We start from the raw sequence: 19,084 nt of genomic DNA, 5'->3' as shown, positions 1-19,084 counted from the left end.
AACCAGAAGTTACATTTATTTCGTTCGTTGTTTACTTGAGTACATTTTTCATGTATCAGTACTTTGCACTTTCACTATATATCAGAAAATACCAGAAAATACTCCGTTACAAGTTTTCAATGCTTTGCCTTGCATTGATTTTATCTTTATATTTTAAAAAGTAATCAATTTCATAGAATGGAATTGATCCACTGATCCAATCAGAGCAGACATGTCACATTAAATCAGCAACATCACTGGTGAAGATGAAAAAACTGAAATGAATCCAGAGGATGACACTCACCCATAATGATGTAATTAAAAACACTCTTAAAGTAAAAAAGTACTTTCACTTTTAATACTTTTAGTATATTTAAACACGTACTTATTTTTTTCCTGAGGTACAAAAGAGGGTACTTCTTGATGATGTTTGTGTTTTTGTGTACTACCTCGACCAATTCAAAGTATAAGGCAAGTAAATTATGATGAGTTCACTCCTATAATTTACACACAACTCTGAAACTGTTGTGCAATGTGCTTATTATTTGTAGAAACTATATTCACAATTTGCCTGATAGGGCTTTAATTGCAACAAGGTAGACAAACACAGAGACGTTAGAGTGAGTCACATAGGAAGCATCTCTCTCACAGGATGGAGAGAAGTGCAATATATGTCACTTGTACAAGAGAAGTTCAAGAAAATAACAATTGATAAAACATTCAATGTACATTCACTAATGTAATAATGTAATAATGCAAACGTTGAAAATAATTACTCTTCAGGTTGTGTCATTGTGTTTAGGATTTATGAATCACATGGGAATGAATGTTAATCTTTCAAATATTACATTTCTACTGAGAGACTTTAGTAAGCGTTTTAATTTGCTGCAGTGATTTGTTCTCTAAATAAACGGAAATCTGCTTCTCAGGATAACAACAACAAATTCATTCAGCAATCTGTATCATACAGGGACAATAAACATACAAACACCCCAAAACAGACACACACACGGATGAGGGAATGAGGATGAGGAAACATTTGCAGTTGGACTTTTTTGCATTTGCAATTGCACTTGGTTGCAGTAAGCTCATACAAATTTGAGGACAAGCTTCCTGGTCAGAGTGTACTTGGGCTCCGGCATTTGTTTGAAGTTCAAATACTCTTTTCGGCTGACGTTCCTGTTCACACGTGTCAGAACAGTGAGTATGTCATCATCCTCCAGGCTGCACAAAAACACAAGGACACATGACAAATGATGCAATTTAACAATTTATCACTTATTACTAGCAACCAAAAAATGTATTATTAAAAGTCGATGGCAGAAGCTACAGCACAACAATGCTTTTTGATTGATAAGAGTCTAATATAAAGTCTGACAAGGCTCCAGAGTCACCTGTTGCATGTGCATGTATAGCTCATGTAAATATTTAACATCCATTGGTTGAGACTCAACAATCAACTATCTTTCTAGTGATCCCACCTAATGCAGCTTTTTTTTTCTTTTTAAACTAGGTTTTACAATTTAAACAAGGAAAGTGTGTTACGATGGAAAATAAAACAACCAGAAAGACGAAAAAGACAAGGCATAGTAGGCATGGTTATCTGCATCCATTTTCAAAATTAATTGTACATAAATCATAATCAGTCATGTTTCAAGTATTCTTCTCTGTGTCATACTGTATCCATTTTTCCCATTTCACTATAGAAACTTTTTCCTTCATTCTTAGCTTGTAGATCATTCTTTCTCAAGATTTCTAACCACTGAGTTATAGTAGGTGGTTCACTCTTACACCAGTTCCTTGTTATTGCTTTTTTACATGAAGTAGCGGGTCAGGCTGGATTTTCTGTTGTTTTATGGATTGAATTAGAGCATCTTTTGCCTCTATGTTCCAGTTTTCCAGCTCTTTAATTCTCTGTTCGGCTTCCGCGATTCTCGTATTTTGCGTGGCCAGCTCTGTTGTTGTTTTTCTGGGCTGTTGGTTGAAGCCTTTCTCAAAATCCTCAAGTTCTTCTTTCATTTTTTTTAAATTTCTTTTTTGAATGTGGTGAGGTCCTTTTAACTCGGCTTTAAAATCCTAGATTTCCTTAATGATGTCTTTCTGTACTTTTCGTATTGCCACAGCCGCTTCAGTCTCCGCGTGTGCGTCTTCTCCGTCAGGGTCGTCCGCATTAACGCCTCCTTCTTCGGTGGTCATTCTAGGTTGTTTTATTGGAATCTTTTGGTTTGTTTGTCTTCTTGACTTTCCTACCCTTTCCATCTTTGCCTCAGATGTGTCTATATCTATCAGGTTTGTCGAGTTCGGAGATTTTTTTATCGAGTGCTGATCGGGAGCTAATTACCTATGCTGCCATCTTGAGTTGGAGCTAACCGGAAGTGCTCACCTAATGCAGCTTTCAGACAGACCGACTAAATCAGCATCCACACAGTGATTTGAGCCTGCCGTCCACCCTACTCTGGTGTTTTCAAGCACCTTAAACCGAGAAGTTTGTAAACACTGCTGACCCAGCTACGTTCTAGTTCTCTCTGGGCAAGCACAAAAATTAGGGATCAATGAGACAGTCACCTGCATTAGCTTTGTGATTGTCTCTTTGCAGTCATGACACTTATTGCCAGTAACATTTTCACATATTCATTGGTTTCTGGTTTGTAGTATTTTCAGCAACTAAGCCACCGACTGCAGAGTGGACAATCTGCTTCCTGTTTACTACTGTATGCACATGACCATTGCACACGATAGGTCACATGAAATGCATTTTCATGTGTTTTATTTTGGATTGGCATTATAACTGATACAGAGAAAAACATTTTCATATACTACTTATATAAACACTTTCTTTATTAATAAAGATGTCAAAGCTCAACAAAAACCCTTCTTACTTAACTTTGTGTGGAAGAATCTCTCACCTTTCTGCTGATCGGACCAGCTGCCTGCACAGCTCCTGGATGTAGATGGAGCCTGTGCTAGTGTTTCGAAATGATCTGCACTCAGGCACGGTGGCCATGCCGAGCAGGAAGTCTGCATCCCAAGGCACCGTCTCACCATGGATGCGGCCTGCATCTTCCTCCAGACGACTCTGTTTGACCTCCTCCTCCTGTCTGGGTGTCGGGGGACATGGCAGGGATCCTCTCTGGTAGCCACTTCCCTGGCATGCCTGGATAAAGAACAGTTTGGGCTTCCCTGCCAGGGTGCAGGCTCTTTTGCTCGTGAAGGGCTCTGTCAATTCTCGCAGTGACACCTCCTGCTCATCTATCCCAAAGACACATCCCTTTTCTCCGTGGGAGAGCACACAAACCACCTGAGATCACAGATGAATATGTCTTTAAAGTTTTCATTATGGCTCCTTTCAACTTTTGATTTTAGAGATGTTTCAGGATGATACATAATAAAACTTAGCTGGGGTTCAAACATGAGATAATTTCATATGCAAGGAATTACAATAAATACAGAAACTCTGACCATTGTTTAAAGAAAATGTTTTCAGGTCTTCAGGACGAGAGCAGGAGTTTTTGATTTCATGTTTGAAATGTTTTAATGCTCTCTCCCCTGTGCTCAATCTCCCAGCTTTCCATTAGTTGGGGAATTTTGACAAACTCATGGCACAAAAAGTCCAAGTGCAGAAGAAAAATCCAGGAGCAGACATTTCCCATGTGCAGAAGTAGCGGGAGCGTGAGTGAGTTTAGAGAAAGGGGATACAATTGTTTGTTTGTCTCTTTACAGAGATGCAGCAACTTTTAAGTTCACTAGTTGCAGTTACACAGGCGGTTGAGTGGCAAACCATTCCAGGCTACTGGCTGGATATAACTTCATATTTACAGCACAGATATGAAAGTGCTATTGATGTCACCTGACTCTATGCAATTAAGCAAAAAGGGCCTTTCTAAACTATTGCCTTATAGTGTGAATAATAAAGTATTAACAGTAGGCACTGATGATAATGCACTGAGTGTGTGTGCTATTACTCACCAAGGCATCATGATCAATAAAGTTATTTCTGCCCAGATTGTTTAACTCCTGTCGCATGGCGTCAGCAGTCATGTCATTCAGTAACACCAATGTGAAGCCAAGGCGGGTGAACACTGAACGCAGAGCCTCTGAATCACATAGAAACGAGACAAATTGAAGAATACCAACATAGTATCACACATGATAAATATTAAGTATATGAGGCACTAGATAACAGCACATATATAAATCCTGTTCAAATACAAAAATGCGTACTTGCATCCTCCTGAGTTCCAGGTCTATTTTTCAGCTGTAGTCCCGGGAATTTCTCATTGTTGATGACCACGCACAAACCACGAGGGTTATGTTTCAGAGTGTAGTACTCCGACTACAGGGTCCACACAGACACACAGACAAATCATAAACGCTAATTTTTCATTTAAAATTGAACTGGATGAATGAGAGGGATTTGTGCTTTTGTGAATGGTTACCTCATCAGAAAGAGAGGATGGCTCTTCATTTGGTTCTGCGTCACAGTTAATTCTGTCTTGATCATCTGAAGAACAGAAACAGTTGAAAATGACATCTCTTGGGTGTGTGATAAGAATAATGTGGTAGATAGTTCAGTGACTCTGTATGAATGAATGGGAAGTTTGTGAGTAATGAGAAATGAATTCTTACAACTGGGCCAAGTCTCTGATATGGACAGTGAAGGTTGAGAGCGGTTGTTGACACTCTGTGGACAAAAAGAGTCACAGCATTCAGTAAACTGACTCACTGGAGGATTGACTGTTAAATAAACCCCACATTTACACACACCCACACCCACACACACACACCTGGTAATCCATACTGACCTGAGGCAGTACTCTTGTCTGATCCTGTGGGGTTATCTCTGCAAAAAGAACAATCGCTTGATGAAATTCACAGTAACAAAACATTAAAATGCACATGTGCTTGTGCTTGTGTGTGTGAGTGGGTCTCATACGGTTCTGCACAGTCAAGGCCAGTTGTTGATCGAACTCCTGCAGAGCTCCATGCAGCTCCAGGAGATTTGTGTCTGACAGTAAACCGGTCTTTTCCATTTTAATGAATAAATCCAATGCAGTCTGCGAATTAAGAAAAGAAGACACTTTTATCTGTGTGTATAGAGGCTGGTGCAGTGATAGCAACTGGTAAAGAACATGAAAACAATCAATGAAACACATAAAACATAATATAAACACAAAAAATGTTTAGGCAAAATGGCTCGAGGTCACAATGGTAACAAAATATGTACAGCTTTCAAATCATCGTATCAAATCAAATGATGTTCATATTCGACTAACATGCAAAAAAAAATACATCTAATTCCAATTTGATATGAAACGGTTGCACTGAACATAAAGACATATATATAAATATAATAAATCTCTTAGGCCTATTTGAAACTACCCTCAGCAGCTCCTGCCTAAATATGTTGGATGAAAAGATACATATTTACCACAATAAAATGTACTTAACTGTATAAATTGCACATAATTGGCAAAAACTTTAGTTTTAACTTTACTGAGCTGAGTTACAAAGTTTACAAGGGTAATATGTTGTTGACTCATAAAAACAAAAAGACGAAACAAGATTTCCCTTAAATTGCAGTTTACATTGCACTTTGGATGTAACTTTATGTATGTTCATGGGAGGCGCAATCATGATGACATGCACATTACCGTGAAGAGAATTTAACTATACGTTTAGTTCCTAATCTTGTGGAGAGGATTTTTCATTCAGAAGTACGAAGTAAAATCAGCATGTCATAATTTCTTATGTGACAGTGGTGGGTGTGTTCTCACATCGCTGGCCTCTATTTGTCTCTTGTTTAACTTGCTGCTCAACAGAAACTTCAACTTCTCAAGATTCTCCCGAGTCATGTCGTCGTATATGTTGTACAGCATCACCCTGACAGAAAGAATAGAGACGAGAGAAAAAGAGGGAAGAGACAGACAACAAAACACTCACAAGATCTGGGGCTTATAAAGACTGCAGTGTAATCGAGCCATATCTTCACCTCTTACAGTTTCTGTAAAATCCGTACTGCTCTTACCTGTAACTCGACAGGGTGGGACTGGCATCTGTTTCCTCTGGTTGCCTGCTGTCTGTCTCCAGGTAGCTGAGGAGATCTGTTCGACGGATAGTTTGGAGCAGCTGAGAAAGGAACAAACTGTTTTCCAGCAGACCCTTTTCTTCTAGTCTCAAGAACAGCCCTTTTGCATCCTTGATCTGTATGAGATCAAACCGAGAATCAGACAAAACAACAGTTCACAACATTTTGAGAAGATCAACATTGAAGTGGGACAGGGTGCCGAACCAATGAATGATAACAAATAAGAGTCACCTTAGACAGTGTTCCTACATAATGAAATAGAAAAACAAATGATTATTAATACAGGTTGATGTCAAAAGAAAATGGGGAAAATAAAACATAATTTCAGAAGATGTAAGTAGAATGTCTCTATGATAACACACTGACTTTTTAGAAAAAGCACTGTAGTGGAGGTGAGGGTCTCCATCAACATTTATAGAATCACTTCCTGTTTGGCAAGTTGCCTTCAAAGTAAAAGTACAAGATTCATATTATGGCTGCAATGCTTCAGATCGATTACTGCGAAAAGTTTTGAACTCTGGTTTTTACTCACCTCTGAAATAGCCTACATCCATCAAACTTATATATAAGCTGCACACATGCAAAACAAAGTTCACTCTGCACCATATACTGTTTATAAAAATGTGTGGTGCTCACCCCCTCCAAGCGTTTCTTGTTGACAACATCAAGACACAAGAAGCAAAGTGCTGCCACCTCAGAGGAGTCCAGCTCCTCATCTATGCGGGACAGCTTCAGTCTATCCATCACAGGCCCACTCCCTCCCACACAAGCCAGGTGCTCTGCTCAAAGGTCAGTGCTGTCGGAGAAGACAGAGAAGTTAATAAACCAGAGGTTGGTTGGCTGACAGGTTGGTGAATGACAGACAGGTACATCGACCAATCATTTCATTCTTGGTCGTGTTTATTAAAGTCCTGCGATGGCCACAGGTGCTGGCTTTTTTTCTTCTCTTTTTTTCTCAGATGATTTTATTCCTTGATGGCTGTTGGGACGTGAAGAGGATTTCAACAAATAAGATTAAAACATAAAAACACTACCTTTAAGATGTGACAACCAGTCAGTTACAAAATTCTTACAGGAGATCCTACCCGCTCACCAAAAATACAAGAGGTGCAAGAGGTGCTCAGGGTGACGAGCTGAAATGAAAAAAGCTCAATTCTCCCTAATCTAAGTCAGTGTAACATCAAACTAGTTTAGAATCTTTTATTTAAAGGTTAAACAAGTTGCATAATGTTGCTTTAATAAAGTAAATATACCAACGGATATCACAATAACATTCAAATAACTAGAGAAATACTAATCAGCACCTCTACAGTGGACTAGTCAGAAAACTGATGGATGTTGACAGCTGAGTGGGCGTTTTAATGTAAATTATACGATAGGTCACCAATGGGTGGACCAGATCCAGACCCAGAAATATTATTCGATTTTGAGTGTTTCTATTTCACTTTATTTAAAGATGCCTTTTTCAAAAGCTCTTTATTTTTAAACCAAACCTTATTTTACTTGAAACAAGAAAATAACTTTTATTTTATTGTCAGAGTACCCTCCAGTTCAATGTGAAAATTAATAATAAACATTGTTGAATTACTATTGAATAGAACTTAGTTTTTGACTTCATACAGACATTGATAAAACTACCAGCCTACTTCAACAGGTATGGCACTGAATCATAACACGTGAGACATTATGATGTTTCTGACCTTTGCTTGGGGAAATTCTCTCAAACTGGACCTCTTTGATTTTGAATTGAATACCCCTGAGAAGGGATACATTAGCATCATTTCAATCTCTGCTATTATTTTAATAATTACATTATTATTTAAGTACATCCGTCTTCATGTCAACATCTGTGTCTTATTGTGAAGAAAATTGAACTTTGGGATGAAAGCTGCTATATAATTGTTAATATCATACATTTTCACATTTGTTTGTCACATTTTGATCTAAACAGTTTGAAGCTAACCTTCATTAGTATTAGCATTGCTACCACCCTGCCTATCGCCTGTGACGTCAGATCTCACAACATGGAAACTTTCTTAAGGTTTGAAGTTATAGAGTTTGTCTTACTCGAGCCTGGGCGGCGGAACAGTGACGACAAGTTCACTTTGAATTGACTTCTCAACAGACGAAATTCAACATCGGTAACTTACGAAGTTAAAAGGTTTCCGCTGAGGACTCGTCTGTCTCCTTCTCTTCGCCTTCACAGAGCGGAACTCTTCGTCTTCTTCAACTCGACAAAACTTTTTCCTCAAGTCTAACATTGAGTTCTCGAGTGTTCCTGGGTTTCACTTTCAGCGGAAGTAATATGTTGTCCAATATGTCAGTGACGAGTAGACGTTTCCGCTTTCCTTCAAAATAAACGCCTTGTTTACGGAAAATGAATATTCAGAGGCATTTAATATACAAAACTCAAATGACATCATCAAGCGTTTATCTCCCTGTCACAGTGATGATTAGCACAGTGGAAAAGACTGGCCTACAGCTCCAGTTTGACAAGTGTGGAGAAGGTTTATTTACATTTTTTGCTTTTATTTTCTAAGCAGTCAGGCTTTGACTTAGACGTGGTGTAACTTTACATTTGTCTTGAACAGACACTTTGAGGGGCCTTTGCTCAAACCTGAAAAAAACAAACCATCTTCCATGCTCGTGTAAATGAACACATTAGTACAGATGGGATATAGTTTCCTGTAAACTACTTTAAGCAGTGATGTGATTTTGCACCCTGACTTAGCACTGACATATATCCGATTGCAAACCACAATATTCAAACTTAAAAATAAACTTTAAAATGTAAATTTTGGAAATTCCGAGTCTGAGTCACTACATAAGCATCAGTTTGGACGGCTTCACATGATTAGGGGCAGGGGGCATCGCTCCACATCATTGTCTTGAATCTTTTATGACTGGATGATATTGGTATGTAATTTAGTCAAACTAGCAGCTATTCATATTCATGCAGCTATTATACAATAATGATAAAAACGTTTCTTCAGAGGGGCAACTAAAGGCTAACCTTAGCCCTCTGCAATGCACATCCATGAGCAAAACCAAACTACAAACACTTTGAAACAAACCACTTTATTCACAATTCATTTTGATTCAATTTTCTTTTGTTTTTTTTGCAAAATCACATCGCTCAGGTGAAGTCTCATGTTTAAAAGTTCCTGTTCATTTCCACCATATTTTCTTCAGGACCATCTAGTTGTCTATCACTCTGAAGAAAAGAAAAAGCATAAGTGATAGTGATAAATTAACAGCAAGTTATGAAATACAGTTTTGATTGTGTGAGCCCTTGAGTGTGCCTTCAGAACAATGAGGCTTTCTGGTTTGAGTCTGGAGCTCGCTGGGAAGCGAATGGGAGGAAGTACTCGCTGGCAAATCGGAAGACATCATCTGGTTTCCTCAGCAACAACAACTGCAGAAAGTCAGATATGAGAGCACGGATCTCTGGGTGCTTACTAAAGTACGAGCTGTTGTCCACCCTCAGTTCCTCCTGCCGCAGGGAGACATTCACACACATTTACATTCTGTTTTATTGAATAGGAGGAGATGTATGACAGACCTGATTATTCAGCTAATGTCTAAGTCCATTTAAATCCACCTTCACCTTTCTGTCCAGGAACTTAGAGCACATCTCCATGTCTTCTTCCCAAACCAGGGGGATTTTCTCAAAACCTAAAACCACACACACGCACACACTTGTTCAGCCACTGAGTGGAGGTCTAAGGAGCTCTTGTTGACATAGATGTGACATATGTGTTAGTCACCACTAGTGTCGTAAGCACAGCATCACTGACTCATTTCATCCACATTTACGCAACAATATCATTTTTCAATATGAACCATTACCAAGGTTTGCAATCATTCCCAGCAACACTAACAGTTCACACGGTTCCCCCATAAAAACCTAAACCGTAAGACATGTCTTCACCTAAAAGGTTCAGTGTGTAGAATTTAGTGACATTTAGTGATGAAGTTGCATTTTGCAACTGAATACTCCTCACCTCCGCTCCCAAACATGAAAGAGAACCTGTGGGAGCCTTCAGTGGTCACAAAACTCTAAAGTTGTTTAGTTTGTTAGTCTGACCTGCTGTAAAAAAACATGGTGGCCTCCATAGAATGGACCCACTCCTGATGTAAATATGAAGTATACAATTCACACAATTTAGATGAAACACACTAGTGAAAACATCACTAGGATTACTTTTTTTGATCCCTGTCACCTAAATCTTACACACTGGACATTTAATACCTTCATCTGCTTTGTTTTTTGTCACCATATGGAAGACAATTTACCATAATGTGACAGTGTGAACAGATTTAGTGAACACACACATTCTAAGCCCACACACAAACATCACTGACTTTTATTAGAGAATCAGAAATTACCTTTTCCTGGCTGTGATGGCAGCTGCAGAAGCCTTACAGTGACTGGTGATCCCACGTGCACTCTACTGGCCAAGTGCCTGATCACAGAACATTTTATTCATCAAGTTACATTAACAGTTTCTTTTCTTTTTTTATGCACGCATCTTCATTTTAAAAATCAGGTAGCAAAACTTTTTGATAATTGATTACATGGCCCTTTCAAAATAATTGAAATGGTGTAAAATCAACAGTCGAAGCCTACTTGATCCACTGTGTTGAGCAGTGAGACAGTGGGTGGGCACTGGGGTGGGCAGTGTCTACAAAGTGTAAGAACCTTAAGAGGCTGTCATTGAACCTACCCGTCCTCCAGGAAGTAGCACTGCCAGGTAGCTGGGCCGTCCTCCACAGAGTGAACAGTCCTCTCCATCCCAAAAACTTCCACTGTCTCACCCCCGATGTCCATCTGCTTCACACCCAGCTCACTCTAAACACAGACACACATATAACCAGAGTTCACTTTTCATAGAAGCCATTGACGGAACAAGAAATCTAATTAACACTTACAAAGGTGATGTGGGACATGTGGAACCCTTGGTTGAAGGAGATGAAGGTCATGTTCTGGGGCATCGTCTTCCTCAGAGCGATCAGGCGCATCAGCAGCAGGATGGAGCCCTCGGTTACCAGCCCTCTTGTGACAGATGTGGGATACGAGACACTCTCCTTCGTCACCTCCTATATGCACGTTCACACAAAAAGGACTACACCTCACGAGCTTTGTTTACATCTTCATACAAGAATTTTATGGATGGTAGAATAGCATTGAGAGAAACATGAGTCAAATCACAACAATATCAGAGTCATTAGATCCCAGTTTTGCTAAATGGAAGCAGCTTTGTTGTCTCAGGTTTTTAACTATGACAAAAGCCATAATACAGTAGAGGCATCTATTCAAAATACTAATGTTTACAATAGGTCTTGAGCTGATAGAACGTATTTTTTATTGTCGTCAGGATTTTAGGCTGTTAACGCTCACTCCAGACATTCCTCTCTTACCTCTCCTACAGTAGTAACTTTATTGATCATCATCTGCCCGTCATGCTGCACCATGTGACACCTCTTCTCCAAAATGTGGCCTTCAAGCTGAAAAAAGGATATTTAAAGACAAAATGAAAAATGAAAAATGAAACCAGAAAGACGTGGCACAACAATGTAAGACAGACAAGGGCACATAAGGTGATGTAGATGTGTAGGTGAAAGCCAGCAATGACTTACCTTCACATACTCGTGGTAATCTTCCTCCAGCAGCTCCAGGTTTGTAGTCAGGTATACTTGGAAATTATCAATAATAGCATTAGAGCACAAATACAAAAATAAAAAAGGAAAACAAGATAAAATAAAATATTGTTAAATGATTAAAATAATTGGCAAGGTCAGAACAATTTAAAAAAGTGTTTCTTAATTGCTGAGAAAGCGAACCTATAAAAATGTGTCTTTAAGAGAGATTTAAAAGAGGATGAGGAGTTTGCCTGAATGATCTATTCAGCGAAATTGTTCCAAAGACTGGGAGCCCTGACAGAAAAGACCCACTCCCCTTTGGTCCTCAGTGGAATTGTGAGCAAGGCCTTCACTGAGGAGCTCCGGTTATGGTCTTCACATATGGTGTTGAAAGATCTGAATTGTACTTGGGAGCAAGTCCAGAACAAGCCTAAAAGTTAAGATTTCTAAATCAATTCTAAAATTAACTGGAAGACAATGAAGAGAGGCTAAAATCAGAATAATGTGCTCCCTTTTGGTAGATTTAGTGAGAAGTCTGGTTGCTGCATTTCGGAAGACTTGTAATTTATATTATTATGTAATTAAAGCATCTGGATAAAAACATGCTGATGTTAGAGAGTTTCCTGAGATGCAAAAAACACGACTGGACAACTGTGTTGACAATCTTATTTAAGGTGAGGTCATAATGAAATGTGATAATAAGGTTTTTACATTTGTACCCAATGTTTTGTGTGTGTGTTGCAATGTAAAGACAGTGTCAGGGCCAATCGTCATTACCTCACTATTGCCAATATTTAACTGTGAGAAATGTTGAGCCTTCCATCATTTTATATCCAGGATACAGCCATTGAGACTATCAACTTGATCAGAGTCAGTGGGGTTAAATATGCAGCTATGTGTCATATAGATGGAAGTTTACTCTGCCAGTGAAGACAACATGTACGGTGGCCGAGAGAAGTCAACACATTACAAATTGAAAAGAAAAGTACACGTGCAAGTTAGGAAAACAACTTCATCAATTTGATGACACGTGCACTGCAAAAAGTCACAACACATGCAAATACAGAAACGTGCTGCAAATTGCGAAAAATGACGATGGAAATGTTTCCAGAGGATCCAAAAAAAGTGATGAACCTGGTTGTACTTTAATGCTTTGTGAAGTTCCATCACCACTGATGAGTAGCAGACCAATAACTTCACAAATGTGTTCTCAGATTGACTAAGTTGTTTTCTTAATTTGCAATTTCAACTTGCATGTGTTTTCTAAAATTCTCTCGGACACATGTGTAGAAACTGACGAAACAATGGAGATCATCAGGAGCGGCCCCTGCCTCCCAGTCACCTGTCACTGTTGTTCCACAGGGGGAGTCGTCGATGGCTCCCTGGCTCTGAGCGTGCAGCCGCACACAGGGCTGCTGGATCCTGCGGGCGAACTCCACAGTCACACTGAAGCTCCCCACCTGTCTGCCGCCCTCTGACACAGTCACCAGAGAGTCTGGGAACACACACCTCTGCAGCTCGGCAGGCTCTGCAGGGGACAGAGGAGAACAAAGCCACAATGGGCAGCTTTTAAAAAGAAAATGCTAAAGACGACAAATCTATTTACTGATCTTTGCTCCCATGAAATGTAGAAGCTCTACGTGGCTGATGTGTCAAAAGCAGGTGGTGCTGACTCTCAGACATAGACAGGTTCTGTTTGCTGCTGAGGCTCCAGACTCAGACATTAAACAGAAAAGTCTCTCACCAATGCTGGACATGAACGTGATGGCTTCATCAGAGGCTTTCAGCTCTTCTCCATGACTTGGTCCTTCACCCACAGTTAAAGCTGCTGCAGGAGTCTTAACCTCCAGAGAGGCTTCCATTGTTTGTGCCTTTACCTCAGGCAGATAATCCAGGAAGTGCAATAAGTCCCAGTGTGTCTGGATCAGCTTTAAGAGAAGGACATTTGAGACTCTGAGCTCGTTTTTATCATCTTTAGTTGTTTTAATCTGCGGGACTTGTTTCTACAGCCTCATCGGAAAAGAAGACGAACGGTTTCCAGTAGTCATGACAACGACGCTGCGGTACCATAGAGACGGTAGTACGTGCGCGGTTGAATCCGGAAGTAAATTACCGTAATACCTGCTCACAACATGCCACAAATGAATTAATATTCTGATAAGATTCATGTTAACGATATAAATGTGCAATTATTAAGACAATGTTCCTAATTGTTCCTAATTATGTTTGTGATCTTTGAAGCAACAAAATGTGCATTGAGTTGTTTTAAAAAAAAAAAATAGTCGTCCCACTTTATCAAACATGATTGATAATGTGGGACATCATGCTTTGGATAATCTGGGACAGTCATTTACATTTTCCAAATGTGGGAAATATACATTCAGGGACTGAATTAAAACAATGGTAAACTAAAGAGATGTAGCATCTGATCTGCAGTTGTCAGACAGGAATTAATGGCAAATACAGTCTGCCCCTGTCTGTTGAGTTAGCCCAACGTAATCCGTTCTGTGATCTGCATCCATTGGTTTCAGTGAGCATGTGGAGTGATCGATGATGATGGTCTCTCAGCTAAAAGGTTCCACAAGCAGCCCCAACAGAATGGTGAATTACCAAATTGTTTTTTATGATAAACTTTAAATAGAATGTTTTAAATTGATTTCATTGTTTCTTTATTTATTCAAGGGTTCCTTATGAAAGAAATAGGATTTTTATAAGTCAAAATTAATGAAGGAGATTTCTATGAATAAAATACAGATTACAAAGTGACCCGTCCCAGATCATCAACTTCAGGCAGAATTTTCCTTTTTGGCAGAGAATACTCAAATCTGAGTTGTGTCTCCTCTGAGTATGAGATCTCCATTATTTCTTCTGGTGTGGTTAGAAAACTTCTAAAGGATTACAGAAAGGTATAATATGTTGATCCCAGATTTCTCAAATTCACTGTCAATTTGTCTGTTTGTTTAGTTTATATATTTCCACTCAATGTTACATTTTGTCTGTTTTGTTACTGTGAATGGAAAATTGTAAATCAGCACATACAGTAGACAGATTTTGTAAGAACACAACAAATTATATGATCCTGATGCTTTAAGCTATGTAAATACTACAAGAGTTAAAACAATATATCTATGGCAATAAAAAGCCACTAAAAATCAAGAAGATAAAAATGACAATATATGACATGAGTCAGTTATGACCCAAACATCAGTTGTAACAACACAACTTAGTAGTTGCACAATTATATGGAATAAGGATAATAATCACTTAAATATTTAAAAAGAAAGTACCGACGCTTATCAAATGTTTCCTCTCTGTCAAAATGTACATTATTCTATAATAATTACGTTGTTTACATCCCCCATATAAATATGTTAAAGCTGTATTGGTCTTGTTTTAAACATTAATGACTTATTGATAGTGTTACTCTAATGAGAATCTTTTCTTTTGGGTTTTAAATAACACCAGGATTCAGCTGCATGGGCTTCTGTCTGTTCTACTTTTGTGGTACCACACAATAAACACACGGTTTGAAGCTTCATTAAAACCACCACTAGTAAACTTTATTTTTTGACATGTCTGGAAAAGTATAAAAGTCCTCATTCTTATGATTGAGAGATAATTCAGAAAGATAAAAAATGATTGAGTACAATTAAGAAAACTCTTCCCGAGTTAACAATTCACACTAAATTAAGGGGGTGACAGCACAAGTGTTTTCCTCAGGGTGAACCTGACTTCAGGCATCTGCTTTGCTGCTCCACATTGTTTACAGCCCTCTTTCTGGCTTACTTCATTATTCACACGGTTGAGGATGGTGTTGATATCATCATGCCTTGAATAAATAAAATGTACAAAAACATTAATATAACTATCATGGCACAGATTATGATCAAATAATGCATAGTACAAAGTGAATATTAGTTCAAATTCAAAACAACTTTATTTTTCCCTGAAAGGCAATTCATTAATGAATCTATATTAATGGTTATGTCACCAGATCTACAATATATTGTCACTTTTATATTTTATGCATCGTATACATACTTCATTTAGAGTTTTATATTTACCTGGGACAGCCCTCCTTTAGCTGCTGGCACACTGATTGGATGAACCAGCTCCCGTCGATTGGGTGTCTAAATGATACACATTCCTCAACAGTAGCGATAGCAACCAGAACATCGGCCCCTTCAGGAATGAATGGTGAGGTTGAATCGTCAGCCTCCAGGTCTTTTGACAACACTCCAAGCTGTATCTGCTTTCCTTGGCAGGCCTGGATCAGGAACACTTTGGGTTTACCGGTGAGGGCAGACTGGTCGCTCGACTTGAAAGTTTGAGTAATTTTTTTAATGGGGAGGGGCAACCCATCTGTCCCGATGACTACCCCATTTGATCCGTGGCTCAGAATGCAGCAGATGAAGGCATCTCCATGCTTCAGAGGTGTCTGCTGGAGTTCAGCAAATCTGCTGTCAATCCACTCCTTAAGATTGAACTCCTGCAGCTGAGAGGGGTCGCTCAGAGAGGCAAAGCAGCTCAGCGCTCGCTCCATCTGGTCCTTGGTTTGGTCTTTACACATCAGCACTCTGAAGCGCAGCCAGGTGAACACCTCTGCCAAACATTCTGCAGGACAGGGTTAAAAAAAAAAAAACTCAGTTAAGCCTCAAACACTAACAAAAGAGAGAATGGTGTAAAACAGTGCAGCTGTCTGTTATGTAACATACGAGCATCTTTATTGGTTCCTCTTCTCATTTTGCTTTCATTGAAGTTTTCATTGTTTATGATGACACAGAGGCCGACGGGCTGACTCTTCAACTGGTACTGCTCCTCCTTAAAACAATGAAAGCAACTGAAGACCAACATAAGAAAGACTTAACATTAAGAGTTGAGTTTTCACTAGATTACATTTTGAATGCTATTATACTACTGTATTACAAAGCAAATATTCTATGGTTATTTTTCCTTTCTTTATTCAAAAGTGTGGTCTTTCAGTTTCAGAGCAAGACTATGGACTTGTCACACAAAAAAATCCAAGGGCAGGAGAAAATATCTAATAGCGGAGGTTTCATGTGCACAGAATCAGTGAGAGCACAAGGAGAGGAGATGAAGCTGAAGAGCAGGTGTAATTCAGTGCGAGCGCAGGTTTTGAGTGAGAGAATCCTAAAATCTGAATATATATTCAATAAGTCCTACTCTAGAACTGAAACACCATTTTCTTGAATAAAGACAGAAAAATAAGAACAAATATTCTTTATGTTAATACAAAGTACTACGCATCTGTCTGGAGACACAAAATATGTCTTGGGATTATCTGAGGAAAAAGTATGCAATTCCCTTCTTAAGTCTTTTTATCAAAATGTACTTAAAAGTACTACTCATGCATTGTCACATATCATGCACTATTTGAATATCAGGCAGAAACTTCACCCTCTTGACCCTCTTGCTCTCTGGTGGCATAGCATCTGAGGAAACCAGAGTGAAACAGAATGAAACCTCCAAACATAAAACATTTTTTTGGTTGAAGCTCCATGTGAAACACACTATAGGCTCAAATCAATCTGTGTATGTTAACATACCTGCTGACTCTTGGACAGGCTTAGGTAGATGGCAGGTGTCATTCAGTATCTTCTTCAGCTCAGGGTAAGTACTTATTATGTCGTCGGTTTGCAGGAGGTCCATGAAATATTTGCAGGAGTCCTCTCCTTTGTTCATGATCTTATCCACAAGCTCAGTGACGTGTCCCTCCACATCTTCTTTGTTGATGCTTTTCAGGTTATTGTACTCACGTTGGTTTATCAGTTCTGTCTCCTGAGCTTTGTTTAGGATCAGCCTGTGGTCTGCAGACAAAACCCTTATAATTTCTGTTTTATTGCACCGCAGGTTGTTTTTGGCAGACATGTTGATTCTGAGATAACACAGAGAAAAACAATATTCAAGAAAACAGCTACACAAATGTGTCTTTATTTCTGCTCATATTGAAGTAGGGCTGGGCAATTGACATAAAATGTATTGAAAAAGTGACAGATACAATCCCGATTCATGATCTGACATCTAAACTAAATACATGTTTGTGCATCAATTTCAGTGAGGACATTCGTCGGCCTATACAGTCTATGGTAGTACCATTGTAGTATCACGATATGACACATGTTCATTACGACGTATTCCCGACTACTTCGCACAGGAGCGAGAATGAGGCAAAAGATTTTATCAGCTAACTTCTTCTGCAAACTTTGATTTGATGCCTTTCATGTATGTTAATGGTTAACAGCAAGTAGGATTTCGATCCATTTTAACTTCCTCCACTGGAAACATTATAGCATCACGCAGTTATACAGTCCGAATTCAACCGAGCTAACTTAAACCCTGCGGTCATCCAAAATAGCTTAAATGAAGAACGGTACTGTGAACTTGTCGTAGCACACAGTTATCAGATAAAGACTTTATTACAAACCAGGAACCGTTCGAAGCATTCCCTCCAACTCGAAGCGGTAGTGACGCCGTGGGCGGGGCGGGGCGGCCCCGAGCCGGAAACACTCGGTTTCCTGAACACTTCTGTGTTCTCCTCCTTATATACAGTCTATGGTGTTTTCCCACCAAGAGGGGGCAGTGATGAGCCGTTACACTGTATGGTTCAAAGAGCCGAGCAATTGTCCCTGGTGGTCTAGTGGTTAGGATTCGGCGCTCTCACCGCCGCGGCCCGGGTTCGATTCCCGGTCAGGGAACACGTTTTGTGGACCCGGAATCTAACATTCATCCCTAGTTAAATCTGTTTCCTCCTCCACTCTGACCTGCTCTCACTATAACTAACTAACACCATCACTAGTTAAATCTGTTTCCTCCTCCACTCTGACCTGCTCTCACTATAACTAACTAACACCATCACTAGTTAATTCTGTTTCCTCCTCCACTCTGACCTGCTCTCACTATAACTAACTAACACCATCACTAGTTAAATCTGTTTCCTCCTCCACTCTGACCTGCTCTCACTATAACTAACTAACACCATCACTAGTTAATTCTGTTTCCTCCTCCACTCTGACCTGCTCTCACTATAACTAACTAACACCATCACTAGTTAATTCTGTTTCCTCCTCCACTCTGACCTGCTCTCACTATAACTAACTAACACCATCACTAGTTAAATCTGTTTCCTCCTCCACTCTGACCTGCTCTCACTATAACTAACTAACACCATCACTAGTTAATTCTGTTTCCTCCTCCACTCTGACCTGCTCTCACTGTAACTAACTAACACCATAATAAACTCTCATCACTAGTTATCAGGACCTGATCAGTACATGAAGTAACTCAGTGTTTGTTTGATTCCAGAGTTCATGAGACTCATAAACATCATGAGAAATGACTCATGATTAAATGACTGGA

The 19,084-nt window shown here is 39.3% G+C and overlaps 3 protein-coding genes and 1 non-coding gene across 9 annotated transcripts; 1 reads left to right on the top strand and 3 right to left on the bottom strand.

The window, feature by feature from the left end:
* On the bottom strand, window positions 1–8,386 carry casp8 (caspase 8, apoptosis-related cysteine peptidase). 5 transcript variants are annotated; one of them, XR_011238682.1, is made up of 12 exons: window positions 8,215–8,386; window positions 6,701–6,860; window positions 6,005–6,180; window positions 5,754–5,859; window positions 4,913–5,033; window positions 4,782–4,819; window positions 4,606–4,660; window positions 4,416–4,480; window positions 4,201–4,312; window positions 3,946–4,073; window positions 2,599–3,277; window positions 1–2,544 (listed from the first exon to the last, which is right to left on the bottom strand). XR_011238682.1 is itself a non-coding variant. In XM_020099653.2 (12 exons), exons 2-12 carry the CDS (start codon window positions 6,806–6,808, stop codon window positions 1,068–1,070), a joined length of 1,455 nt encoding a protein of 484 aa, XP_019955212.2. In that variant the 5' UTR covers window positions 6,809–6,860; window positions 8,215–8,386; the 3' UTR covers window positions 1–1,067. The 5 variants fall into 5 exon arrangements, 4 of the variants coding, with proteins under 4 accessions (XP_019955212.2, XP_019955218.2, XP_069366747.1 ...); XM_020099653.2 differs by having other exon boundaries at window positions 1–1,203; window positions 2,886–3,277; window positions 4,764–4,819; XM_020099659.2 differs by having other exon boundaries at window positions 1–1,203; window positions 2,886–3,277.
* Window positions 8,387–9,123: 737 nt separating this feature from the next.
* On the bottom strand, window positions 9,124–13,764 carry catip (ciliogenesis associated TTC17 interacting protein). Of its 2 annotated transcripts, XM_069510649.1 has the most exons (10): window positions 13,452–13,764; window positions 13,050–13,235; window positions 11,705–11,760; window positions 11,486–11,572; window positions 10,997–11,164; window positions 10,792–10,916; window positions 10,454–10,530; window positions 9,672–9,739; window positions 9,524–9,557; window positions 9,124–9,278 (listed from the first exon to the last, which is right to left on the bottom strand). In XM_069510649.1, exons 1-10 carry the CDS (start codon window positions 13,567–13,569, stop codon window positions 9,274–9,276), a joined length of 924 nt encoding a protein of 307 aa, XP_069366750.1. In that variant the 5' UTR covers window positions 13,570–13,764; the 3' UTR covers window positions 9,124–9,273. The 2 variants fall into 2 exon arrangements, with proteins under 2 accessions (XP_069366750.1, XP_019961909.2); XM_020106350.2 differs by having other exon boundaries at window positions 9,124–9,557.
* Window positions 13,765–15,241: 1,477 nt separating this feature from the next.
* On the bottom strand, window positions 15,242–18,245 carry LOC109641073 (caspase-8-like). Its single transcript, XM_020105387.2, has 6 exons — window positions 18,153–18,245; window positions 17,275–17,603; window positions 17,126–17,160; window positions 16,423–16,528; window positions 15,772–16,321; window positions 15,242–15,536 (listed from the first exon to the last, which is right to left on the bottom strand). Exons 2-6 carry the CDS (start codon window positions 17,594–17,596, stop codon window positions 15,395–15,397), a joined length of 1,155 nt encoding a protein of 384 aa, XP_019960946.2. The 5' UTR covers window positions 17,597–17,603; window positions 18,153–18,245; the 3' UTR covers window positions 15,242–15,394.
* Window positions 18,246–18,351: 106 nt separating this feature from the next.
* Window positions 18,352–18,423, top strand: trnae-cuc (transfer RNA glutamic acid (anticodon CUC)). The gene has a single exon. It is a non-coding gene; the product is annotated as a tRNA-Glu (tRNA).
* The last annotated feature ends 661 nt before the right edge of the window (window positions 18,424–19,084 follow it).

The sequence above is a fragment of the Paralichthys olivaceus genome, chromosome 16 (genome assembly GCF_024713975.1).
Source record: "Paralichthys olivaceus isolate ysfri-2021 chromosome 16, ASM2471397v2, whole genome shotgun sequence".
Classification (NCBI taxonomy): Eukaryota; Metazoa; Chordata; class Actinopteri; order Pleuronectiformes; family Paralichthyidae; genus Paralichthys; species Paralichthys olivaceus.
Note: the sequence above shows the minus strand (reverse complement) of the source record. Positions and strands in the feature narration are given on the sequence as shown.